Raw genomic sequence first — 27,336 nt, 5'->3', positions numbered from 1 at the left:
ATGGGAGGTTCGTAACATCCATCCATCCATCCATTTGTCTCGTTAGGCGTCGACGCGTTCCAAACGTGAAACTATCTCGAAAAAAAAAACCACAAGGTTATTCGGAATACTCTGTCGTCGAAGAAGCCTATGACTAAGCGAAAGCCATTTAGACAGTAATATGCGACGAACGAAGGGCATTCTACTAAGGAAACGCCAAAATATATATATACGTAAACTGCGCAAATCATGCAAAGACGGCAACTTTAAATCTGAGGAACGGCGCGCGTTTGCTCAACCCTATGGGTAGTTTGGCGTTCTGCGCATGCGCATCTCGTTCCCGCTATTCCGGTAAGCCCGCTATTACGCTGAACACGCTAAACTAAAGCTGTATAATGTTCTGTTACAGTTATACTTGCCTATATTACTGATAAGTGAAGCTATTCGTCGGCACTTACGTATTACTGAACGTGGTTACGAATTATTATTACCTAAAGTAAATCGACGTCCTAGAAACATCCTAAGCCGATGGCAAGTGCGCTTCCGCCGCGTCTCTGCACGCAGCCATGTCGCTGCGCGTTGCGGCCGTGCAAGCGGCAGTGGACTTGGCGCACATCAGCGAACTGGCGCGTCGCCGCTCCAGCAACCAGTCCTACCACGAACTGCTGACGGTCAAGCTGCGTCAGTTCCCCTACCCCACGTACCACGAGGACACCGACAACACCATGTTCCTCTTGGGCATGCGCTTCGGCATCGCGTACGCGTGGCCCTTCTGCCTGGTCATCACCCGGGCCATCGAGGAGCGCCAGAGCGGCATGCAGGCGAGTGACGCGCCCGCCCACGTTCCGGCTCGTGCCTTCGTAGGGCCCCGTCGAAACTCGCGAGACTTATGGCGCACGCGTAGTTTCCTAGGAAAATATCTCCAGGCAACCACTGCACTGCTACTACGCGTATTTTCGGTCCCTGCAATAGTGGCGCTACAGCTGCCATGGTAATGTTTGTTGCTACATAGATGTGCACAAATTTCATCCTTCTGTCTTCAAGCGGGTTGGAGATCTTGCAAATTGATTACTTTTGACCGACTATTGCGCTGTAAATGCGACATCTTGCAGTAACAACGTCTGTTCGGAGAGTCGTATTGCCTCCTGCGTTCAGAAAAAGAAAATTATTTCAAAGCGTAGGTGATTAAAGGTAGAGAAAGTGTAAGCAGAGGCACAAGCGCGTCTAAAGCCACAAGAACGAAAGTGAGGTAAATCCATTAACTAAGCATCATTCCCGCGCTACAGCTGAAAGAAGGCAGCGCTATAGCCTCTTCTAGCAGTTTAAGTATAGGAAACTGTGAGGGGGTACAAATACTCCTAACACGTCAACGTAGTGAAGACGTCTGTTTTGTTTCATTCGTGTGCACTTTAGTTTGCTTGTCGAGTGTGTCCGGGTCCTTGTTTGCCATGGGCGAAACGTGTCATCATGCAAAACAGCACACACCAGCCCTGTTCGTTTCCTTGTTCCACAGAGCAGTTTTGTTGTCAATTTACTCGAGTGTGATTTTGTTTAAACCTTGCCTAAGTGAACGCGAGAGACGAGTCCACCAAATTAAGACACGTCAATGAGCAACAAAACAGACTGGTTGGCTAGTTGGTATTGCATGTTAATAGTTTTTAGCGCAAAGAACCGCATGGGGGGGGGGGGGGGGGGACACGAGAGAACGCACGCAGGACAAAGCGATGTGTCCTGTGTGTAGATGTACTTTCGTGTCGTGCGTTTCTTTGCGCTAAAATCTATTAACAGCCAATAAGCAAGAAGGGCCTTTAAATTATGTGCTAACGATCCATTTTATTTTATTAAATTGAGTCTAGTACTAAAGAAAACAAATCAAAAGATGACAAAAAGCGCGGTGCGGGTGAGATTAACTGACCTACTTTTGCTTTGGCGCAGCGTATTTCAACTATCTCGTTACTGAGATGCTTTGGTAACGTCAAATGTACGTACAGCGCCCACATACACCATTTACTCAAGAAATGAGTGTACAGAAAACAGGGTTTAAAGTTGTTGTTTTCTTTCTGTCTCTGTGGTTAGGTTCTAGCGTTTGTTCTCGAGTGGCCGCTTTCTCTTTGGGAGTTTATGGCGCAGCTAACCTTTGATCTCGGACGATTCATGTATTTATGTAGTTTATGGCAGCAAATTACATATATCTATAGTGTGTAATTCAAGTGTATGCATGCTTTATTTCGGACTCGGAAGGATAGGAATGCTATATAGAACAGACGAACTGACAATCTTCACACGCTGCCCCACACAGCACACCGAGAAATTGGAGAACTCATACATTTTAATGCGTAACAAACCGCACCCCTGATGCAACAGCTGTTCACGAAGCTGATGGGCGTTCCGCGAACCTGGTTCTGGCTGGTCCAATACATTTGCGCCATGTGTACATGGACGCTGAGCAGTGTGCTGGTGCTGGCCATGATGAGCCAAATCAACGGTGCTCAAGGATTGGCCTTCATATTCCGCACCAACCCGACGGTGGTCTTCTCGGCCCTGCTCATCTTCAACTCCGGATATGTCCTCATCGGCCTCTTCACCTCGTTATTCTTCAACACAGGTACGTCCGTTTACACAATCTATAATTGATACCAAACGGAACTGATACCACCAATAAGGACTTGCACCAAACAGCGCTTCTAGGTCTGCAGAATTGAGGCATAACACTTTTAGCTGGAGTTAATCAGTGAGCTCATGTACATAACAATATTCTTGAATACAGCCTTCTCCGTATTGATCATCATTTTAAATACAGGTTATTGCAATGCCAAAGAATTACCGTTTGTAAAGTTTTTAAACTTCTTAAGGCTATATCTTAAATGACACGCAAACATATTTCCACAAGTAAAAACAAATTAATGGTTAGTTGCAAGCACAAGCTACGACGAACAAAGCTGTTAATAAATACGGCCTACAACGTTAAATCAGCATTATGCCTCCCCAAACGCTCATAGTTGATTCCTCCTGATTTCTCCTCATTACTTTTATCTATATTTTATTCATTGTAACAAGCAATACTGCTTTCTAATATCCAACTTGTTTACATTTTCTTCGTGTGCTACTTGGTCGTAAATCTTTCATGCCCGAATGTTTCGTATTGGGTTCTAAATTCTTTATAGTTTAATTGTTGTTTTGTCCTTAGATGCTGACGTAAATTCTCCCTTTGGTCTTCCGCTCTATGATACATACGTGATATATATGTCTGCACTATTTGCCCGGGCCGCAGATGTGGTTGGGCTACATTTCGTATAGCTTCCACTCCCTAAGTGACTCGGAAGACTAATGAGCATTAATGAAATCAAGTCGGATGTTTGTGTTCTTTTAGTTTTTTACATTGGACAGAGCAGCAGGTGCATCGACATTAGACTAAAAGAACACAAACATTCACTAAACAACCCTAATGCATCACATTTAGCGGCACATTGTTTCGATTGTGGTTGCAAACCTTTCTTTGAAGACACAAAAATTCTTTCTAGACACAGATGCCAAGCTACGCGTGAAATTGTCGAGGCATTCCACCTAAAAAGATTAGGAGGCACTTGCGTCAGTCATGCTTCGTTGTCTCTGTTAGATTGCGAATTTCAGTACCTTCGCAATACGTGTACTAATCTGAAGTAATATATTTTTTTGTTGTTGTTCTTCGACTTCCTACCCCCTGATATGTTTAACTGATGCTTTTTACCTTGTCATGTTCTTCTGTTACGGTTTTTTCAATAACCTATACATATGTTCTTCGTTTTAAGAAAAATTTAGTTGAGAGTTAGCGCTCGCCCTGTCTGCTCCTTTCTGTGTCCCTGTTTCACTTCGCGCTAGAAGCCAAAAAAATGTGAATTATCCGAAATAGTGCGATCATTAAAGAAATATCTGCTCCGGGCGCTTTCTTGAGAACGATAAGAAGCAGTCTCTCATATCTTGATCTATTAAAAGCTATAAAGTTAACATTCGTCGCAGCAGGCAGTGCTTTGTTTCAAGCGTCAATGAGACGCGACGGTACGGCCACGTGACACAAAGCTCAGTTCCCTGCGGCACCAACAGGCAGGTGCTGTCCACTGCGCGTCGAGGGTGGCGGAACCCACCGATTGCGCACGCAGTATTCGGGCAGCTTTCCCACGGCGCGGTCGCAACCTAGCATTTCCCTTCATGAGCAGATCGCGGCGCGGGCACTTGCGACCTCATCTCTTTAACCAGGTGGCGTTAAGTGCCTGTGTCGTAGAAAATCCGGTGTCGCCGGAGTTGTCTGTGAGCGGAAATTGCCGCATATGGTCAGGTATATGTATATGCCAACCCTTGCTTTATGGTATGCGGTACTTGCGGGTCATATTGCGGGTCATATTGCAAGAACATTGTTCCACTAAATTTGCTCACACCTTGTCTTGCATTCTTGACAAAGTTATTTCTCAGCATTTTGATAACCACAGCCCGCACGCATATGCCGTGAAAGAAAACATCTTTTATGTTAAACCTTCCCAGACTGTAATATTAGAAGTGCGAAAACAATAAGAGTAACCTGAAAATGACGCAATTTGTTTGGCGCGGCTGGGTACTACCACCGGAATCGGCCTCCGCTAGAGGCCGTGTTTCTACCAGGAAGATCGCCCCGTGCATACCGGTCGCTGGCAGCTTTCCCGGTAAACATCAGGGCTACATAAGATGCAGTTGCCAGGAAGCATCAGAAGCGGTTGGGGATCCTTCTATGCTATCCCGTTCCACTCAGCGAAACTTAGGCGTCGTACAGGTTACATATAGCTACGCTGGCGGTGACCGCTTTTTTGGCACACCAGGCTTAGAAAGCCAGCGAGCACTCGGGTATCTAGGAGGGGCGTAGTAGTTTAAACCAGATAACTATAAAAGATTCCTTACACTGAAGCAAAATATGAGATTTGGCTAGTTGTTAATTTATAACTTTGGACATAGTGCGACAGCGGACAAAGTGTACAGGTAGTAAGGCAGAACGAAAAAAGCGCTGACTTACGCCTAAACTTACTTTTCATGAAACGCGAGTGGGATTATATATATATATATATATATATATATATATATATATATATATATATATATATATATATATATATATATATATATATATATATATATATATATATATCATCAGCCTGGTTACGCCCACTGCAGGGCAAAGGCCTATCCCATACTTCTCCAACAACCCCGGTTATGTACTAATTGTGGCCATGCCGTCCCTGCAAACTTCTTAATCTCATCCGCCCACCTAACTTTCTGCCGCCCCCTGCTACGCTTCCCTTCCCTTGGGATCCAGTCCGTAACCCTTAATGACCATCGGTTATCTTCCCTCCTCATTACATGTCCTGCCCATGCCCATTTCTTTTTCTTGATTTCAAGTAAGATGTCATTAACTCGCGTTTGTTCGCTCACCCAATCTGCTCTTTTCTTATCCCTTAACGTTACACCTATCATTCTTCTTTCCATAGCTCGTTGCGTCGTCCTCAATTTGAGTAGAACACTTTTCGTAAGCCTCCAGGTTTCTGCCCCGTAGGTGAGTACTGGTAAGACACAGCTATTATATACTTTTCTCTTGAGGGATAATGGCAACCTGCTGTTCATGATCTGAGAATGCCTGCCAAACGCACCCCAGCCCATTCTTATTCTTCTGATTATTTCCGTCTCATGATCCGGATCCGCCGTCACTACCTGCCCTAAGTAGGTGTATTCCCTTACGACTTCCAGTGCCTCGCTGCCTATTGTAAAGTGTTGTTCTCTTCCGAGACTGTGAAACATTACTTTAGTTTTCTGTAGATTAATTTTTAGACCCACTCTTCTGCTTTGCATCTCCAGGTCAGTGCGCATGCATTGCAATTGGTCCCCTGAGTTACTAAGCACGGCAATATCATAAGCGAATCGCAAGTTACTAAGGTATTCTCCATTACCTTTTATCCCCAATTTAATATATATATATATATATATATATATATATATATATATATATATATATATATATATATATTGAGACTCGAGCCACCAAGGACAGCTTAGGGGAAATCAGTCGTAGCAGTTAATTGAATGAACGAAATTAATAAGGAATGAGCACGAAACCGAGGGACTGTGAGAGGGCACTTTGGATGCCCTCCTCAGCCCTACATAACGTTCCCAGCTCCTCAACCTACTCCTCTACATTCGATTGTCAAAAAGCGGCTTTAGGTTGCACATCGATGGTATATGACGAGATGGATATGGGCACCCACGGACCACTGCGCCCGCCACCTTGCCGCGTGTCACCCACAGAGCACCGTGTCCTTGAAGACCGTGTCAGCGACACGCTTCACCACACAGTTTGTCAACCTTCTAACAATCCCTGGGCGTCCTGTGTAGTGTTTGTAAAGAAAGAACATGCGTCCATCCGGTTTTGCGTGGAGTACCATTATCTTAGTAAGATAACGCATAGATACGTGTATTATTTGCCACGCATGGACGATGCTCTCGATTCTTTTCAAGGTACGGAGTGATTTTCTTCACTAAACTTGGGTTCCGGCTATTGGCAAGTGCCGATGGCTCAGGGCGATTGCCCAAAATACACATTTCGTAAAACCAGACGGGTTGTATGAATTTAACGTTACGCTGTTTGGGTTTCACAATGTCACTGCTACTTTTCAACGGATGATGGACAATCCCCCCGTGGGCTAAAATGAAAGTAATGTGTATGTTTCCTTCATTATGTGGTCGCCTTTTTACCTGACTTCGCCACTCATCTGTGCCGTATAAACCAGGCCTTCGAATGGTTAACTAACGCAGGCCTCTAACTAAATATGAAGAAATGTCGCTTTGGAGCCAAGAAACTAACGATACTGAGACACGTGGTTTCAAAAGAAGGTATTTTAATCGAGGCTTCAAAATTTAGCGCCGTCACCAATTTCCCGAAACCCACATCCCTGAAGGAACTTCAAAGGTTAATCGGCCCTGCTCACGTTTTCGTAGTTTTAATAAGGAGTATCGCTTCTATCCGTTTACCCAACTCCTGCGAGGTGACACTAGCATTTCTACTGTTCACCTGTGTGTCGCGCCGTCGGTTAACATCGCCGCACGTACTGCCCCATGTTCATCCCATTTCTCCCAGCGAAATACACAAGGACGCCAGCGGCGTAGGACACGGTGCTGTGGCCACTCAGCGCAAAAGTGGATACGGCGAATACGTTGCAGTCTACTCGAGCCGGACATTAAACAAGGCCAAATCTAATTACTCCTTCACAGAAAAGGAGTGTTTAGCTATCATTTGGGGCCTTGGAAAATTTCAACTACACCTACACGGCTACCCCCTTCGATGTATTTACCGATGACGACGCCCTATGTTGGCTGTCGACAGTGAGAGACCCATCAGGGCACCTTGTCCGCTGGGCCCTCCGGTTATAGGACTTCGACGTGCGCGTAGTCTATCGTTCTGCCGTAACCACACCGACACGGACGCTCTCCCTCGCTTCCCTGTATGAAGTGATGCGACTTGGCTTTCCTCCATTGGTTCAAAGTTCTCGTCGCAAGGGATCGGCGATATGGCTCTGGAGCAGCGCGAAAATCCGCAGATTGCTGCTTGCATGGACTGCCTTTCTGCCTCAACGGCGACTCGCCCTTCCCGTGCTCTTCGCCGCCAAGCTTCCCACACTGCGGTACGGGACGGACTGCTCTATCGTCGCAATTGCGCTTTCAGCGGTCGCAAGTGGTCGCTCGTCGTGCGTCGCCACCTCCACAGAGATCCACCTCCACCTCCACCTCCACTCTTCCATGTGGACTCACAATGCGCCCACGCCGGCCTCTTCAAAACTTACACCACGCTATGCTTGCGCTTTCGTTGGCTTGGCACGTACACTTTTCTCCTGACGTACATCCACTCATGTTCAAAAAGGCAACACCGCAAGTCTCCTGCTCGCCGTCCTTGTAGTTCATTGTAGCCAATTCCATGTCCCACTCGACCGCGTCGGCATCGAGCTCAACGGCCCTCTACCCTACGCACCTGCTCGGAATCGCTGGATCATTGTTGCCGTGGATCACCGGACGCATTATGTAGGAACGACGGCCCTACTAACTACCACAGCGCCCGACGTTGCGTCATTCTCTTGCAGCACTTCGTACTTCGCCGTGGTGCGTCCCGAGGTAGTCAGCGCGTTCCTTACTGCATGCCGTATCGTCCATCTCGCCACTACTGCCTTTAACGCACACACTAACAGTATGACTAAGTGGTTCAGTCGCATTTTGTGTGGCATCGTATCCAAGTACACGCTATCCGACAACACCAACTAAGGCCTCATTTTACCATATGTGACTTAACGCCTACAACACCGTCTCACAAGCCACAACATGCTTTTCCCCATTCTTCCTCGTATATGGCCATGAACCTCCCTGTACATTCGACACGATTTTTCTTTACGGATTGCCCCATCCGAGTGCACGACGTTGGCTGAAGCTTTAAATATGCCGAGGAATGCCGCCAGCTCGCCCGCTCTTTTACTACTCATGACCCATGGCGACAAAAGTTCCATTGCGACCGATGACGACCGACCTACGTGCGCATGTCAGCTGGGCTCTTTCTTCTAGCTCTGCGTACCTCCAAGAACTCCCGGTCTTTCCTATAAACTCCTCGCCAAGTACCATGATCCATACCGCATCGTGCAACACAAGTCGCCTGTCAATTACCTCATCGAGCCACTCACACCTTCCACGGACTTAAGGCACCGTAGACGCGAGACGCTGCATGTGGAGCGACTCAAACATTAGCAGGACCGGGTCGTCCTCTCCTCCACTTGTGTCGCCAGGATTGCGCTCTCCTTCCTCTCTCCTTCGGAAGGAAGTTGCAGCGAAGCTGCGTGCATGCGTACGTGTGTGTGTGTGTGTGTGTGTGTGTGTGTGTGTGTGTGTGTGTGTGTGTGTGTGTGTGTGTGTGTGTGTGCGTCCTCGAAATGGACAAAGAGCTAGAATAAAGAGCCCAGCAGACATGCGCAGGTGGGTCGGTCGTCATCGGTCGCGATGGAACTTTTGTCGCCGTGGGTCTTGAGTATAGTAAAAGACGTCGGCACAAGTCTGCGTCCTGTACTTTCCGGGCTTTTTCCGCTGTCGCGCTGTGCACATGTTTATACTGAATGGTCATGGAGGAGGCAGGGCCTCCAGACCCAAAAGTGAATCGGCGAACTCTACATCGGGAGAAAAAAACCGCCTAGCTCACATCACAGCGAACGCTTACACATTCGGTTTACACGCTAGTAACTATTGTGTAAGTTCATTGCGAGAGCAACTATATACATACTCTAGTGGCGCATTTATGCCATTGTCGTGAGGTTCCTTTAAAGTTCAAGGGCGGTAAAATCGTCCCCACGCGCCGTGTGCTGTCTGTGCGAGTCAAAGCGTGCGAGGCTGGGTCGGCGATCGCGGCTCAATCTTCAAGGGAAGCAAGGAGGAAGCACACCGTCTGCCGTCGCGCGTAAGGATCCGGGGCGAAGGAAGGGAGCAAGGGGGAGGGTGGGGGACAGGTTCTACTTCGCGTGACCCGGGCAGTCGCGCGCGTCCACCCGGGCCGCTGTATCTTCAAAGCCATCTGCGACGGGGACGGAGTCGAGCCGCGCGCCATGTTTTTGCGGCGCTTAGTTCACACTGACGCGAGACACGGCACGTAGGATCGCTGCTGCTGCGGTACTTCCTCGCTCCAGTGTTCTCACAGCGACAGTAGCATTTTGACAGCATTTTTGAGCAGCCTGTTGATAAAGCAAGTTCGGGTAGTTTACGTCGTTTTGTCGGTGCGCGCAAAGTGGCTAGTTGTTGGACGAATGGTTCATCGCGTAAGAAATACCTCGGCAATGTGCGGCGTGCGTTTGTGCAGCGAGTCTGGGTCTGACGTGCGGCCTCATCCTGTGGACGGTGTCTCTGCTGGGTCCCTTCCTATCGCTGCAGTGGTCGGCGCGCACGGTGTCCGCCTACATCGCGACCAAGAGCAGTTCCAAGATAGTCGCCTCTGTGGTTCCCATACACGGGCTGTATTTCTTCTTCCGCATCGTCGAGTTCTACGAGTCTTATGGTAAGTCTCGATTTCAAATTCAGTCACAATATTTCGCATGATCTTCATTATAATTATAGATTCATGAAATGTGGAGTATGCGCTTCTTTTTATTAGGGATTGCTTATTTTTTCTTCATTGCACTGTTTACAACATGATATAACCTCAATTGTACTTTCTGTCGCTTTGTTTCCGTGATTTAGAAACTTGTATATGTACAGCACTTCCGTATGACCTGGCATAAACCGAAAACACCATGGCTTGTTGGTCACCGTCTAAAGTGAGGCGCAGTCCAGCTACCTCCTATGTCTGCGTGCACCACGAGGAAGTATCAAGCTGCGTGAGTCAAGCTTCAGAAGACAAAGATGCATGCTTGCTCATTGGCTACTGAAGCTTCATTTCGCGATCATGGCCCAGGACGTCGGTGTTCGATGGAAGGGGTGCAGCAAGGTTTTTGTCTATTAGTGCCAGTCCCCTGAAGCAAGACAGCTAAAGGAATCGTAGGCGTGATGAACAGTCTCCTCTGAAGTTCTTCTAGTTTACGCCGGATACCCCGGTAGTTCCAAAGAAGCAAACAGTAGGGGCGCTATAACGTAAAACTATTCCAAACTTTTCTATTCCAATTCTGCTATCAGCCCTCCGCGATTGGTCAAGAACTTTTTCGACCACCCCCCACTTCACCTGTCTGTCACGCGACGTCACGAATACCACGATGCCTACCCATCTGATATAATGTGTACACACTGATTATGCATGATTTGACAGAAAAAAGAAGAACAGTTATTTTTTATTCGATGCGTTTTCGCCATTAGCCCTCGGCTATTCGTCAAAAGTTTTCGGGCTGCGCCCACTTCACCTGCCTGTCACGCGACGTCACAAAACCGCACGAACTCACTGCGTCAAAGTGACGTGTACGCGATAAAGATGCATTAATATGCCGAACAAAACTGAATTTTTTTTCGGAATAGCCGCAGGCTGCCCCGTTCCGATAGGAATAAAAGATAACTGCCGCCGATCGCAGAGACGCTGGCTACTCGCGCCTGCCGGAGAGCATGGGTGTATTTGCGTATAAAAAAACTTCTTGCGTGACTGTGTAACGTTTTTAAGCACTTTCGACACGTTTACTACGTCATTCTGCCAACTCTTCTTTGCTGAGGGTCAATTTTAGCGTCATTCTTAAGCTTCCGTTGCATGCCGCCGCGATTTTCGACCAGCCACCACAAGCTAAGTAAGGGAAAGCCGACCAATCGCAGACGCCGGCACCACCCTCTTCATCCGGTTATCGGTTTTGAGTGCACTGGCTCTGCCCTAGTGAATCCCTCTCCACTTGAGCGTTCTCCTCGCCTCTTGTCAGCCAATTAGATACAACAAGCCGCTCAGTGTAGGCAATGTTATTCGTTTTTCAAGCAAACAAAAGGGACCTCCTATGAACGAGGAGAGCGTTTGATTGGTCTGTTCAGACAACCCTATGGGTGACCGCCCGGTGCTTGCGTCGGTGGTTACGCAAATTTGACGTCAGGAAATTGGAATAGAAACATATTGGAATAGTTTTACGTTATAGGGCCCTAGAATTCGAAACAAATATGTAATCAGGTTTCGCGCTGGTACCCGCCATTGTTAGACTAGAAGGTGCGAGCGATTGAAGCTAATGAACGCCCAAGTGCAATTTCTTGCTTTGGAAAAGTCTGCGGTCTTTCCAAAAGTGCAAGCGTGTGCTTGATCACCTCGGCAGTAACTGGTTCGACAATTTACCTTAGCTGGTCTTCGTATGAGCGTAGGGTGCGTGAGTGACCAGTCTCAGGATGCGTTCCTGCACCCTATTGTGTGTTGCAGAGGGCTTCGGCATAGGCCTTATGTGCATGTGTGTACTTGGGTTCCGTCACCTGTTGTTAAAAGAGTCTTGTTTGTGGATATGAAGGGGTGGCATTCACTTGACGAAAGCCCTCAGGTTCTGTGGAGCGTTTACGAAGGTCTTGCCCCTTAGCTTTATGGATATTATCGGTTGTCTTGGACAGTGGCTGGCTTTGTATCGGAAGGAAGGCCTTGGGAGCAGACACATGTTGCTCCGAGGATAATCGCTGTGTACTGGCAGGGCTCTTGCGCGCAGTCGGCGTAAACGTTTGGTTAGCACGGCGAAGCTCGGCTTGTTGCTGACACTGCTTTCGTCGTGACAGTCGGATACGGTGCAGAATGTCGTTCCTCAGGGCTTTAGTGGCGTATTCCCGAGTAGGGCACTTCACGTCTGTGGCTACGTGTTGACCTCTACAGCTGCGGCATATGGGCTCTGCCGGAAAGATCTTGAGTGTGCAGGGCGACCGCAGACGGAACACCGACGCTAGACGTCTGTCGGGTGCGAATTTTTTTGGTGCCCGATTTTGTGACAGGTCTCAAATATGGAAGCTTTAGAGTGGTACTGTATTACCTGTAAGATGTAAGAGAGTGCTGTATAGATGGGATTGTGCGCGCCAGCCTGCAGCTCTCGAACGTGATAAGAGCTGCTCCGTTTTCGCCCATGGGCATGGCATTCACTTTGCCATACGAGCAGCACTTGAGATTGGCCATTGGTTCGCTTGTCAACGCGTTGGCGCGATAGGTGATACCGGGGATCTGGCGTGGGCGAATGGTTCCATAAACCTATATTGGTGTCTCCCTTCAAAAGTTTATGACAGGCTTAAGTCTGAGAAAACGGTCCTTAGCATGAGTGTTCCAAACGTCAACTGCAAACTGATAGCTTTGTGCAAAAGGTCGTTATTGAAAGCTTGAATGAAAAATGGATTGTCCCAAGCTCATGGGCACTAGCTCCGTGCAGTCATTGTGCGGGCAAAGTGTGAAGTAGTCCAGGGGAGGTGAGCTTAATTATCACAGTGTTTTAAACACTGATTCAATCAATGGTTGTAACTTTTTTCGCCGGACATATTGTCAATCATCCTCTGCAGTATGCTCACAAACAGCAAAGTGACCTAGTCTGCCTGACAACGTGGTCATGAGAGCCGACACACCCTTGCATTCGAAAACGAACATACGTATTGCAGGCGTTTATAGCTGCGTTGGAGCTGCTAAATTTTCCGCTTTGCTCGCGAGGCGTTCGTTGTGTTGAACTATCCGAGGAGCGCTAAATAACGCCGTTGGTTTTTTGGAAAATTTCGCAGATGATAAATTGCAACATCCTACGTGAGAACGGTTATTTCGCGGCACGTAGGTATTTCATGGCAAGAACATAAAAGGCATTACAGACAGGTAACGCCGCAACCACTTGGCTGGATTCGTCATCCGTCATCATCCGTCATGCTTGCATCGGCGTCAAGTAGTTCGAAAGATTCTGTCGCGTTATTTGTGTCGCCGTTATTTGTGACGGCGCCTTGCTGCAGTTGCTCGGATGCCATGGTGGCAGTGGCGGCGGGCATATCCGATGATTCCAATTACTTTCTTCGGCCAGCAGTCAACATTGAAACGTCTGAAACACTGTCCTCAGGTGCCGAGGAACAGGAAGGTTGCAGCCTATTCATATTTGTGAGCCTAGCCTAAAAACATCCGGGCCCAAAGCTTAAGAAACGTCGGAGCGATGCGAACGTGCGTCTGATCGGGACGGCTACTCGCAGGGCTACTAATAATTTTCTATCAGTCTTTGATAGCATTATACCAGGTTCTCCAATAATACTAAAAAACTTTCCTGAAACACTTGTATGACGCTTTGAGCGCTCGTTTAAATAACCTTGCCCCGAAACTGTAATGGCGCATTCGCTTCATACTTCCCCTGTGACACCATTATTGCTACATTCGAACAAGGTTGGTTGTTCAATATAGCTAATAAACGTATGGCATGCTGATAGCAGGTGTTTTGTTTTAACGTTAACAGAATATTTAAAATGGCCTGCTGCATTTAGCAGAAAACGACTTATTGAGCTGCAGAGTTCATACGCTGTTTGTCTCCTTATCCGTAACACTCAGGTGACGCTGATTGCGTTGCCTTGAGTGAACGATGAGACATGATGAGCACCCGGGACAGCTGTCTGCCGGTGAAGCATACTTTGTTCCGAGGCATCACCAGGCACAACAACGCATACACTACTAAGAAGATGTTGCTAAATACCTTTTTAACTAATTATATTAGCACTCACATTACAATGCATGAATTGAATTTCACTACGCCCATACACATGAAAATAATTTTGAAAATAGCACTTTTGAGATAAGTGCAGTTAAAGGGACCCTGAAACGATTTTGGCGATTTTCTACAAACGTACTGAGTCGTTAGAGTAGGTCCTTCTGATCATTAATTGACACATCTAAGTGCTCTGCGTAAAGCGTGTAATTTATTATAAGGTTTTAAAAATGCACATCGCTGTCGATTGCAGCGCACTGCTCGGCGGAATTTTAAGCCGCCCCTACCCATATGATGCAAATAACCCATATGACGTCACATGGGCGAGCTATCTGATTGGCTGACCAGGGCGCGTGGTCGATAATTTTCCCAACATTATGGTGAACAAATGATGCTCGTAATAGTTGGAATGTTAGTTACTTTGTTTTTGTAAAAAGAAAATAACGTAAAGAGAATACACAAGAATAGTTTTTTAGTACACTTGAGCACTTCCGGCACACAGCAAGTGTCGTCTGCTTGTGTTACAACGTGCGCAGTCTTTTGACGAGAGCTCCGCCGTCAGTGTCTATCAGTCTTTTCGTGAGCACGATGAATCACTCTTGTTGCGTTGTGGGCTGCAGACGTAGCGACTGGAAAGATGTGAAGTTGCGAAATCGTGTCTCTCTGCAAGGCAGCATACGAGCGAACTGGCTGCTGCGCATCGGACTGCGGCTATCCGATAGGCGCCAGGATTTGCGCGTTTGTGGCCGTCACTTTACAGCGGAAGATTACTAACGCAATAGCGTTTCGCAAGTCCGGTATTAGGGCCAACACAAGCGCAAGGGGACAGGGTCTGGCCGCTTGACTGCGCCGGGATGAGCCATGAGATGAGCAGAAAGGTAAATGTGAATGGTCTGCACGGTGCAGTCACCTGGTGGCACAGAGCTCAACCATACACAGTAGCAGCAACGAAGTACATTCTTCTTTGCTGCTGGTGTGTATTTTTCGCAGGAGTGTAATCATCAACACGTTGTTCTTATAAATGTTTAAAATGTTTTACACTTGGTTAGAACAATATTAGCGCTTCGTTTGACTGGTTAAGCGCTGCGCCAACAAGTGTCTCGACAGTGCAGACCGATCAGGCTGCTCACGTACGTCTACTCTGAAGTTCCTTCATCAGCTTGAGTTTATGCCTCCAGTCATTTGCCGAAATGACCAGCTTGCCTGTGGTTACCGGAATACCGGCCACCTTCGGCGCTACGACAGAATGCTCGCAACGCACGCTGCTTCGATGGCACTCAGTCGACGGCCAAGCGGCCAGCGGAGAGGTCTCGCGCGGGAGGAGGCGTGCTCCAACAACCGGAAGTGGACGATGTGACGTCGCATCATGACGCATGACCAGTGAAGGCGGAGCTTAGCGCCGCTCGCTCGGCGAGCGAGTTGAGGAGGAAAGGCATGGCTAGGGAGGAGGGTAACTTCTAATCGCTTGTAACTCCATTAATACGTAACGCTTCACTTAAATTGTGGTGCGAATATTCTACTTGAGCTGTACCCTATGCGCCTACAAAATTTGTCCGAACCGTTTCAGGGGCCCTTTAAACATTCCATAAAAATGCACTGTTGTTCAACTTTGTTTTTATGCGAATGTAAGCTCCCCCGTAAAAGCAGTTCCTCAGTCAGTGATCCAGACTTCTGGGGGACCATGTAATAGCAGTATGTTCTCGATAAAAAAATTCGCCACTTCCACCACATCATCTTTTTCTATGGCTTTTCTTGCGGTGTGGTGCCTAACGTAGTCGGTAGCCACGAGGATTCACTTATTCCTGGATTTTGACGCCAGAAGTGGTTCCAACGAGTATATTCTGATATGATGGAATGGTGGCCAAGGTGACTCGATTGGCTGCAGAAATTCTGTTGGCCTTGTTTGTTGTGTCTTCATTCACTCGCAGTCACGACATCTCCTGACGTAGTGGGAAACGATGTTGGTCAGGCGCCGCCTACTACTAATACTTGCATCCTCGATGGGGCAAGAGAAAATGCGAGGTGCCCAGCGGTCGGATAATCATATTGTAATGACGATAAAAAACACAGTAGCGAAAACTGTGAATCACCAAAGTAACTCTTTATTGGGCGAACATGTGCCCAGAATAAACAAGCAACAGTCAAGCAAAATGACAGCGGGGAACACAGTCAGCGATCGTCGAAAATCTGATCAGCTCGTCAAGCGCGTGGAATTTTATGCACGAGTCATGGAAGGTTCCAGAGTAATCACTGGTTCCCGCGTGCTTTCCAGAATGTACTGAGCACTTCGCGTCGCGCATGCAATTAGATTAAACGAGGTACGGTGACAACCAGGGTGTCGAAACCAAAAACATTTCGTTCCAGTTTCAGTTTTATTCCAGTAAAAAAATGTACCGTTCCTGTTCTGCTCCGGAACAAAAAAAAAAAACAATAGAAAAAGGATCCGCAACAATTCGTAACGGCTCTGGTTCTCGTTAAACGTTTTCGAAACCAAGATAAAGACGTAGCATTTATTTTTCTCATTAAGTGAATTATGAATTCTGAGATCATGTTCAGTGCCTTGAGTCAAAGCACTGAGCATGGTCTCAGAAGCAGCACGTCATCGAATGCTCCCACCGAAATCCGAGACCACTGTTCCGGTAAAACGAACTTAAACGAACGGTAAAGTTTCGCTAACGAAGTGCTGTAGGCGTAGAAAAGGAAACGAAGCTCCTCAGCGCGTAAACCGTGTGTTTCGCTACGTTGCCGATCAGCTGGTGTACCCAGCGGCAGGCTGACATTAGTGGAGCGCTCGATCGGCTATTGCTCGCAGCACTCCTGTCTAAGATACGCGTTTATGCGGACCCCCGAGTTGCGCGCTAACGTTGATATTGCCTGATATGGGTTCTTTCGCATTGCCGGCTTTTCCCTTGAACCGAAAACTAACAAAAGATACTGTGGTTTCACCCCGAAACAAATTAATAAATAACGTCTTGGTTACGTTTTCGTTCCGGTCAAAGATATCGTTCTCTTTTTTTGTTTTCGTTCCGTTCCGACAAACTCAAAAGGCAACGGATGGAACCATCGATGATATTCGAGAAACTTCCGATACATGCAGGCGCGTCCTGCCCCGAGCGATAACGTCAAACATTTGTTTGCCGGCGAAACGCGGTAACCGGATAATGATATGCGCGTCAACGGGAAAACACGGGGAAGGCGGGAGATGGAAATTCAAGATAATGAGCAAAACCAGAACAAGGTAAAAGTGGGAGCCAACGTTTCGACAAGTGGACTTTTCAAGGCGACATGTGTCGATATCAGATATGCGAAATTCTTCTCCACATACATTGTGTGACCTAAAGAAGATGGCGGATCTTGGTCTAGAATCGTAAATACGGTGTTGACGTGCTGGTCGGTGACATCATTCCTGCCACTTTGTGTCCCCACAAAATCCAAGCGGTCACCTAGCGCGACGATCCTATAACTGTGCTAATAACCGTAACGCAGCCATCTTGCTAATGGCAATACAGACGTGTGGAAAAGCATTCTTCTGGAATTTCGCATTTCGTACATTACTATACCACTCCCGCCAGGACTCATTAACCTGGTCTGCATTATATTCATATGAACATTAAGCGTTCCAGCACTTGTAGGAACGCTGACATTTTCAATAAAGCGAGCATCAATCAGCAAGCCGCTAGTATAACATATTGGTCCAATTATTTCCACAGGAATATTTTACAAAAAAATGAACTAGCGAAACGATGATATAAAAATCTACAGTGTTCTTTAGGCAGAAGGACGAAGTGAACGCTAAACTATGTACTGCGCGTTGTTCTCATGTAGGCTGAACATTCGTAACAGTGGTGTACTGAGACACTTGTGCAAAAGTTTCCTTTAGGTGTCTCGTTTCGTTGGTTTTACGACCAGATAATGTAGTTTACGTTAAAAATAAAAATGTAGGTGTAGAGCGCTGATGGCAGAAGAACTAACGATACCGTTACGGAAAAATTGCGCAATAACGACGAGAACTACACACAATCGACGTTATGTTTGTCAGGCTATAGCGTTACAATCATCACGTGAAAGCGTGCCGTCATTCATTAAGGTAGTTAAAACGCGCACTTAGCCTCGTGCCATACCCAATCATGTAGACCATCGTCCGCGTTTAGTACCCATCCGGCGTCATGTGCGCTGGCGCTCCGCGGAGCACGGCCACGCTGCGCTGTGTTCGCACTAATGGTGGACGACGGTGTACGTAAGCCTTCACATGGGCACGCACGCAACGCCAATCGTTGCACTTATGTATTACGCAAGTCCATTGTTGATTTGCAACTGGTTCTGCCGATCGGTACCTGAAACTATAAATATCTGGCATTTAACATGAAGTCAAACCAAACAAGCAAGAGGTACGATAAGTAACTCATGTACATATATTTTTAAGTAAATCCTTACTTGGTAGAGACCCATGTTTCTCAAAAATCATATTTCGTTCACCTTTACTCGAGTCATTTTATTTGCCATCTGACAAAACGACTGCTCCTCGCCCTGAATTACGACTCCAAAATGTGTCCTCATTATAATAACTGCTCTGCCACGTTTGGGTTCAATCAAGCCGGAGGCCTGCTTTTTCACGAGCGGCGCTCAGTGTAAAGGCTCCGCGCTCTTTTCCGCAGACGTGCCGTTCGGATGGCCCGCCATCTACCGGAAGGCGCTGGGTAGGGACAACGTGACCCCGTTCACCGTCCTGCTGTGCATGGGTGTCAGCTCGTTCGTGTTCAGTGTCGCCATCTGGTATCTGGAGGCCGTGCTACCGTGGACCAATGTGGTGCCGCTGCCGCTCCACTTCCCCTTCATGGTGCGGACGGACGTGTGGCAGAGCTTCTGGTCTAACTTCTCCTTCACCTGCCGTGGTATAGCCCAGTGGCTACGGCGTTGCGCGCTGCTGAGTTGAGCTTGAGGGTTCAATACCCGCAGCGCCAGCCGCAATTCTATACAAACAAAGCGCAAAGAAAAAACTTGTACACGCAAATTTTGATGCATGCTAAAGAGGTCTACACGGTCTGGATTAATACGTAATCCCTCAATATGGCATGCCTCATAATCAAATCGTGATTTCAGCACAGAAAACCCGAGAAATTATTAATAACGTTTCTAGCCGTGGCTGCCCAGTCACTACGGCGTACTGCTGCTGAACATGATGTTGCCGGTTCGACTCCCCTCCGCGTTCCCATGCAGGCAGATCGAAAAAAAAGAGGGCTGGGGGACCTAGATAGGGGTGCACGTTATAAAATCCTGAGCAATATAACCAACCGCCGCTCTCTAGAGTGAACATCTCGGGGGTCATTGTCCAGTTTTGGATTTTGAACAGCATAATTACATTCGAAAATTAAAGTTGTTCCTGTTGGATGTAGGAAATTTTATTACATACGTCTTGTAGATGACATCGCAGGTGTGGCTTGCGAATATCATGGCAACAGCCAATAAGTAGGCTTAACTAGTCGGTGCAGTCGCGATAAACGGGGGATCAGATGGACAAAATACCGATGTTATAATATTAGACAGATGCATTCCTTCATTTAGTAATTTATCCCGGAAACTATAAATGCTTGTGGATGAAATGCTAGGGCGATAAAAATAAAGTTATCTAAAAGAAAGGAGTACATTAAATGTGAAATGTGAACAGCCTAAGCGCTGGCTAAAAACAAAATATTTATTTCCAAGACCAAGAAAAATCGTGCACGTATGCAAGCACGAAGAAGAAACATATCTCACGTCTCGATTATGAGGCGTGTATACGACTGCTCAGTGGCTATGGTGTTAGGCTGCTGAGCACAAGGTCGCGGGATCGAATCCCGGCCACGGCGGCCACATTTCGATGGGGGCGAAATGCGAAAACACCCGTGTACTTAGATTTAGGTGCACTTTAAAGAACTCCAGGTGGTCTAAATTTCTGTACGCCTCCACCACGGCGTGCCTCATAATCAGGAAGTGGTTTTGGCACGTAAAACCCCATAATATATTGCCGCTAGGTGTCACGAACCAGCGCTGAAAAAGAAGTTGGGACTGGAACGCGCGCTCAGCTGGAGACGGGCGCTGGGGTAGAAGAAGTAGAAGCTGAGGACGCCGGCTTGAATTTATTGTACGCCATCTTGTACAACGGTCTGCCTCGCCGACGCCAGGCACATCTTACATTGTCTTTTCGTGACAAAACTGGTGGAGGTGCTGGGTACGGTTCATCCGATGCCACAAACACCACCTGGTAGCAGGAGTACCAGCCCTATCCTAGTGGACACCCCTGTTCACCGGGCAAGCAGGAGAATCCGAGGATTGCCTCCGGAGCTTGATCCTCTCTCCGCATCAACATCGACGCCCGCACACACCGGTATGGAAGGAACATCGACGTCCCTACCGACCACTAGGCAAGGTACGGCCACAACGGCAACTCAGTATCTGCTGCAGAATCTCCGAGTGCCGAAAGTGTTCCACGGGGATATCTTCGAGGATGTAGAAGACTGGCTAGCCCAATTTGAGCGCGTTGCCGAGATAAACGAATGGAGCGACGCGGCGAAGTTAAGGAACGTCTATTTCAGCTTGGAGGACGGTGCCCGCATTTGGTACGAGAACCGAGAAGGGTTCATCAAATCGTGGTTCGAGTTCCGTCGTGCCTTGCTAGAGACTTACACCAATGCTGATCGCCGCGAACGAGCCGAACGGGCGCTCCAATCCCGCATTCATCTGCCGAACGAGAGCGTGACGTCGTACGTCGAGGATATGACGCGCCTCTTCCGTCGGGTGGACCCAACCATGTCCGAGGAAAAGAAGCTGCGCCATCTAATGCGGGGAGTTAAGGAACAGCTATTTGCTGGCCTTGTTCGAAGCCCGCCGAAGACCGTGGCTGAATTCCTAACCGAAGCCACCACGATGGAAAAGATGTTACACCAGCGTTCAGCTTTCTATGAAAGGCAACTGAACGCAACTTCACCTTCGGACCAGCGCTCAGCTCCGTCTGACAGGCACGCGAATGCTGCTTCACTGACGGACACGATGGCCTTTGGAAACGTGGACGTTCTCCGAGACCTTATCCGCTCTGTGGTGCGTGATGAGCTTCAACGGCTCACCTGCCCGCCTCAGCCCACGCTAAGTTCCATTTCTGCCCTTGTGAGGAACGAAGTGGAGCAAGCGATCCAACGTCCCGTTCCAAGCAGCAATGCACCACCTGTGACAGCACAGTTGCAGCGGCCGTCGTATGCGGAAGTTTTGAGGCGAGTCCCTGTCCCCGCTCCGACCCATTTCGACCCCACCACGTCTTACGCCGCGTCATACGGCCCGCCGCTCCCAGCAGTGCAACCGATCCAACGTATGGAGGATCGGCGCCCGCTCGAAAGGAAGTCTGACGTCTGGCGTACCCCGGACAGAAGGCCTCTGTGCTATCATTGTGGAGAAGCCGGTCACGTATACCGCGAGTGCCCATACCGCCGCCTCGGACTGCAAGGCTTTGCCGCGGATTCACCAAGGCCCAGATATGGCGAAAGGCCTAGGGCGATTGAAGACTACCTGAAACAGCAGCGTATGCCACTGTTCCCGCGGCGGCAGTCGCGCTCGCCGTCCCCCAGGCGATCTTCCCCAGCTGCTAGAAGCCCTCCAATGGCAGTGCAAGGACGATCGCCAAGCCCTCACCGGGAAAACTAAGAACAGCGACCTTCGGGGGCGAGGCCGCTGATAATCGCCCTTCCGAAGACCTCCCATCGACGCGAGCACGGTCTATTCAGCGCGATTCAGCGACGACTGCAGCCGAACTCAGCGACAGACTCTCGCTCGACATACCTGTTGTGCTCGACGGCCGCCACGTTAGTGCGTTATTGGACACGGGGGCCGATTACTCAATCTTGTGCGGAAAACTAGCGAAGGAACTTAGAAAAGTCATCACGCCTTGGTCTGGAACGCAAATTCGTACTGCTGGCGGGCACATCGTAACACCGTTGGGCGTGTGCACGGTCAGAGTACAAATTCGTGGGTCCACGTTTCCAGCCAGCTGCCTTATACTCCGCGATTGTTCTCGGGACCTCATCTTGGGCGTTGACTTTCTGCGAGAGTATGGTAGCGTTATAGACCTCAGGGCACGCACAGTGACGTTTTCGACAGAGAGAGCAGCGAACAGCCGCGACAATTGCCGACGTAACGCGCTTCGAGTTTACGCCGACAGTGTAACTGTACCACCACGCGCAAGTGTCCTGGTAATGGTCGTATGCGACGATCTGCGTGACGGCGAAGCTGTTGCAGAGGGCAATTCCTCTCTTATGCTTACTCATGGTGTATGTGCAGCCCGCAGTCTCATTGTGCTTCGAGATGGACTTTCGGCGCTCCTCGTGACGAATTTCAGCCAGGAACATCGGCACCTATTTCGTCGTACTACTATCGCTTTCGCTGAGCCCATAGACGACGTTGCTGAATGCTTTGCGTCTATGACGAAGGAGAACCCAGCTCAGACACTCAGCAATATCGACATCAATTCAGACCTTTCGGAGGAAAAGCAGAAAGCGCTGCGCAAGTTGCTCCTTCGGTTCAAGGAGTGCTTCGCATCTTCCTCTAAGGTACGCCAGACGCCCATCACGAGGCACCGAATAATCACGTATGACGATTCTCGTCCCATACGACAACTGCCTTATCGCGTATCGGCGAAAGAGCGCAACGTTAATAATGCACAAGTGAAAGAAATGCTTAACGATGACGTCATACAACCGTCCCAATGCCCTTGGTCATCGCCGGTGGTCCTCGTCAAAAAGAAAGACGGAACGCTTAGGTTCTGCGTTGACTATAGAAAGTTGAATAACGTCACAAAAAAAGACGTTTATCCGCTCCCGCGGATCGATGATTCGTTAGATCGACTGCGGCGAACCAGGTATTTTTCATCCATAGATCTGAAGAGCGGGTATTGGCAAATCGAAGTTGACGAACGAGATCGCGAAAAAACTGACTTTGTTACCCCGGATGGACTGTACGAATTTAAAGTACTTCCATTCGGCCTGTGTTCTGCACCGGCCACATTCCAGCGAATGATGGACACGGTTCTGACGGGTCTGAAGTGGCACACTTGTTTAGTATACTTAGATGATATCGTCGTGTTTGCGGCGACCTTCGAAGAGCATCTGAAGCGTTTAGAGGCGGTACTTGAGGCGCTCCGCTCCGCTAATCTCACACTAAAGCCAGAAAAGTGTCACTTCGGTTACGAAGAGCTGAAGTTTCTCGGGCATGTCGTGAACGCCGATGGCGTCCAGCCTGACCCAGACAAAATATCTGCTGTTGCTGCTTTTCCGACTCCTCGTGACAAGAAAGCAGTACGCCGCTTTCTCGGTCTGCGTGCGTACTATCGTCGCTTCATCGCTAATTTCTCGCGCATCGCCGAACCACTCATACGCCTCACGCGAGAAGACACACCCTTCGTTTGGACGGATGAGCAGGACGCAGCTTTCACCGAGTTACGACAACGCCTGCAGAAATCACCTGTCCTCGCTCACTTTGACGAGGACGCTGTCACCGAGGTGCATACCGATACAAGTAACATCGGTCTTGGCGCTGTACTCGTTCAACACCAGGAAGGCGTCGAGCGAGTCATCGCTTACGCCAGTCGCACACTTTCACGCGCCGAAATCAACTACTCCACCTCCGAGAAAGGTGTCTAGCGGTTGTGTGGGCCATCATGAAATTTCGGCCTTATCTCTACGGTCGCCCTTTCAAGGTGGTGACAGACCACCATTCCCTGTGTTGGTTAGCCAACTTACGAGACCCATCCGGGCGACTTGCTCGATGGAGTCTCCGTCTGCAGGAGTTCGATGTTACCATCGCCTACAAATCGGGCCGCAAACACGAAGATGCTGACGCGTTGTCGCGCGCTCCCATCAAAACTTGTGATGAGGACATGGACGAAGACGGCGCATTCCTTGGGGCCCTCACCGAATCTGACTTGATCATACGGCAGCGCGAGGACGCCGAAATACGCCCTGTCATCGATCACCTAGAAGGCAAGAATGCTACAATCCCACGACACATTTCTCGCAGTCTTTCGACCTTCTGCCTGCGCAATGGTGTCCTCTACAAGAAAAACTCGAGTGCCAGCGACAAAGAATATCTATTGGTCGTACCAGCCGCCCTTCGTAATGACATTCTCTTAGCCTGCCATGATGAGCCCACGTCTGGACACTTGGGATTTTCACGCACTCTTGCAAGAGTACGCCAGACGTACTACTGGCCCAGACTTTCTACCACGGTGAAGCGATACGTGCAAAGCTGCCGTGAGTGTCAACGCAGGAAGTCACCGTCTTCGAAGCCCGGGGGGTTACTCCAACCCATCGCGCCACCTAGCGCGCCGTTTGATCAAATCGGCATGGATCTTCTGGGACGCTTTCCCTTGTCAGCCAGCGGAAACAAGTGGATTATAGTCGCCACGGACTATCTAACACGCTACGCCGAGACGAAAGCTGTACAGCTTGCCACGGCCTACGAAGTTGCCCAGTTCTTTATCGATCACATAGTCCTCAGACATGGTGCCCCATCACATGTCATCACCGACAGAGGCACTGCCTTTACAGCCCAACTGATAGAGGACATATTCGAGCTGAGCTGTACACAACATCGCAAGGCGACTGCCTATCATCCGATGACCAATGGACTGACGGAGTGGCTCAACAAAACTATAGCTGACATGCTGTCTATGTATGTGGACGTCCAGCATAAAACATGGGATCAAGTCCTGCCGTACGTTACATTCGCGTACAACACCGCCATTCAGGAAACCACACGATTTACACCGTTCCGTCTTGTGTACGGGCGCGAGGTCCAGACCACGCTAGACGCTATGCTCCCGCACGACACCAGCGCATCACTTACTGCCGACGCCGAGCAACTTACTCAACACGCAGAGGAAGCTCGTCAACTTGCGCGCATACACATCGCGAAGCAGCAAAGAACAGACGCACGACGCTACAACCTTCGACATCGGCAAGTCGAGTACCAGCCAGGTGACCAAGTCTGGGTGTGGACTCCAGTCCGTCGCCAGGGGTTGTCTGAGAAGCTCCTTAGTAGATACTTTGGACCCTACAAAGTGATACGCCGCGTTAGTGAAGTGAACTATGAGGTCATTCCCGACGGTGCCGCGTCGTCTCGGCGTCGACAGCATCACTCGGAGATAGTGCATGTCATTCGCCTCAAACCGTATATCCCGCGTTAAGGCGACGCCAATCCGGTCTCATAAGACTTCCACACTTCCTCTTTCTAGTTTAGTAAGCATCGGGTCGATGCCTTTCTTTTGGCGGGGGAATAATGCCGCTAGGTGTCACGAACCAGCGCTGAAAAAGAAGTTGGGACTGGAACGCGCGCTCAGCTGGAGACGGGCGCTGGGGTAGAAGAAGTAGAAGCTGAGGACGCCGGCTTGAATTTATTGTACGCCATCTTGTACAACGGTCTGCCTCGCCGACGCCAGGCACATCTTACATTGTCTTTTCGTGACAATATGTTACGAGACTGAAAGCTGGTGTAATGTGTTCGGACGTGATGCCACTGAAATGGAAATATCATCCAGATACTGATCTATTGATTCGAGCAGCAGGGAACTGACGCACGAGAAATAAAAAATAAAGGTTCGAATGGCGTCGTGAAGTAGTTGCTTCCATGAGCCGAATTGTCAACATATGGATGTCTCAGAACTCGAGCGGGATGCATCTGTGTGCGTGGCGAAGCTACCCTCTTTGTCCGTCGGCAGCCGAGCTACTGGAACGTGGTCGAGGAGCAGATCAAGGTGCCTGGTAGCCAAGAGAGCAGTCACTCGCAGGAGGAAGGCGAAAGGAACTTTGAGGAAGAACCGCGCCATCTGCTGCTCGTGCTCGAGACCATCGATCTGTGCAAGGTATGCTCCAGTGTAGCGGTATTTTAGCGAATTCGTTCAAGAGCCACCGCACATCCTCTTCGCAGTGTTTTAGTACGCGAGATCACCATCACTACGGGCAGTGTATCTTATGTCGAATTCTTGACGAAGACCTCTCCAAGTGATTTCGAATTACCCAGGCCTTGTGCTAGCCGACTACATCCAATCATTGCAAAATGAATGGGGCCACGCCACCTATGACCTTTGACGGCGTTTATGTACAATGTAAACGATCTGTTGAAATATTTTCATGTGTACCTGGTCATAGCCACTTCTGTACAGTACCTGCACCTGCACGCGTTTGCTTTCTCGCACGTACTGCCGTTGCTTCGTGCCTCTTTATGCCGAACGTTTTCCGTTCTATCAGTCGTGTCACTGCCCCTATCTTATGTTTATGACACTTTATTCTATTTTTCGTAGTATACCATGTAATGGTTGACTGATGCCGTGCTCTGGACAAAGTGACCGGCGTAATGTGAGGTGGAAAAGCAGCTAAGCGCCTAGTTGGGCAAAGAAAGAACATCGCAATGGTTTTTTTATGCGCAATGGCCAGATTTTTCTATTTACACAGCATAATCACCTGCTCGTTCGCGACGAAGTTCATGAAAAATATATGCAGATTAGGCGGATGCGGAAATATATCTAAAACAAAGCTGTTTGAAGCGGTTACCTAAAAGATTTAGGAGTAAGCACGACGTGTCCAATTGTCTCGTTTTTTTTAATTTTCTGCAACCTGTATTCTTAGGTTACGTGATGTTAATCTCTATGCACTTCACTGTACGCACTATTCGCCAAACGCAAACACTGCTTGAAGCGAATGCCATATGGAGAAGATGACATAGCGATGTCATGGGACGAAGGCGATGTTTGATGCTCGAACGGTGGAACAAATACATGCGCAGAGACGTACAAAACATATCTAAAGACATTCAAGGCTTTTATACCTGATGCGTCACAAAGACAAAGAGGCATTCTACATAATGCGCCCGCAACTGGCACATACACAGTGACGCAACACGCGTCCCGAGAGTGCGTTAGCTCAAATATCGGAAATTTAAGAAAATGATGAAGCCGTTAAATATAATGCGTCCATTTATTTGTTCTTAAGAAATCTGTAAGCAGAATTGTATGTGCAGATGTTATGTCCTGTCCTGACTTATTGCTCTATAACACCGAACAGGCACAGGCTGGCACTACTTTGTCCATCAATAATTGCGTGCTGTTTAAGCCGGAGGATCCGGCGAGACGCCGAACCAAGCTGCCACGCGAAGCTCCCAGTGAAGTCTACAAAGAAGGCATCGCTTTGAA

General features: G+C 48.6%; 1 protein-coding gene across 1 annotated transcript in view; it reads left to right on the top strand.

Moving 5' to 3' along the window:
• Positions 1 to 27,336, top strand: part of LOC139048065 (phospholipid-transporting ATPase ABCA3-like) — a 134,194-nt gene that overhangs the window by 14,664 nt on the left and 92,194 nt on the right. Inside the window, exons 5-9 of the mRNA XM_070522459.1 lie at positions 544 to 800; positions 2,344 to 2,584; positions 9,854 to 10,048; positions 18,785 to 18,966; positions 25,867 to 26,010. Of these exons, the coding sequence (XP_070378560.1) occupies positions 544 to 800; positions 2,344 to 2,584; positions 9,854 to 10,048; positions 18,785 to 18,966; positions 25,867 to 26,010 (1,019 nt within the window). The remainder of the gene's footprint in view (positions 1 to 543; positions 801 to 2,343; positions 2,585 to 9,853; positions 10,049 to 18,784; positions 18,967 to 25,866; positions 26,011 to 27,336) is intronic.

Source organism: Dermacentor albipictus, chromosome 7 (assembly GCF_038994185.2).
Source record: "Dermacentor albipictus isolate Rhodes 1998 colony chromosome 7, USDA_Dalb.pri_finalv2, whole genome shotgun sequence".
Taxonomy (NCBI): Eukaryota; Metazoa; Arthropoda; class Arachnida; order Ixodida; family Ixodidae; genus Dermacentor; species Dermacentor albipictus.
This window is presented reverse-complemented; position numbering and strand designations above follow the sequence as displayed.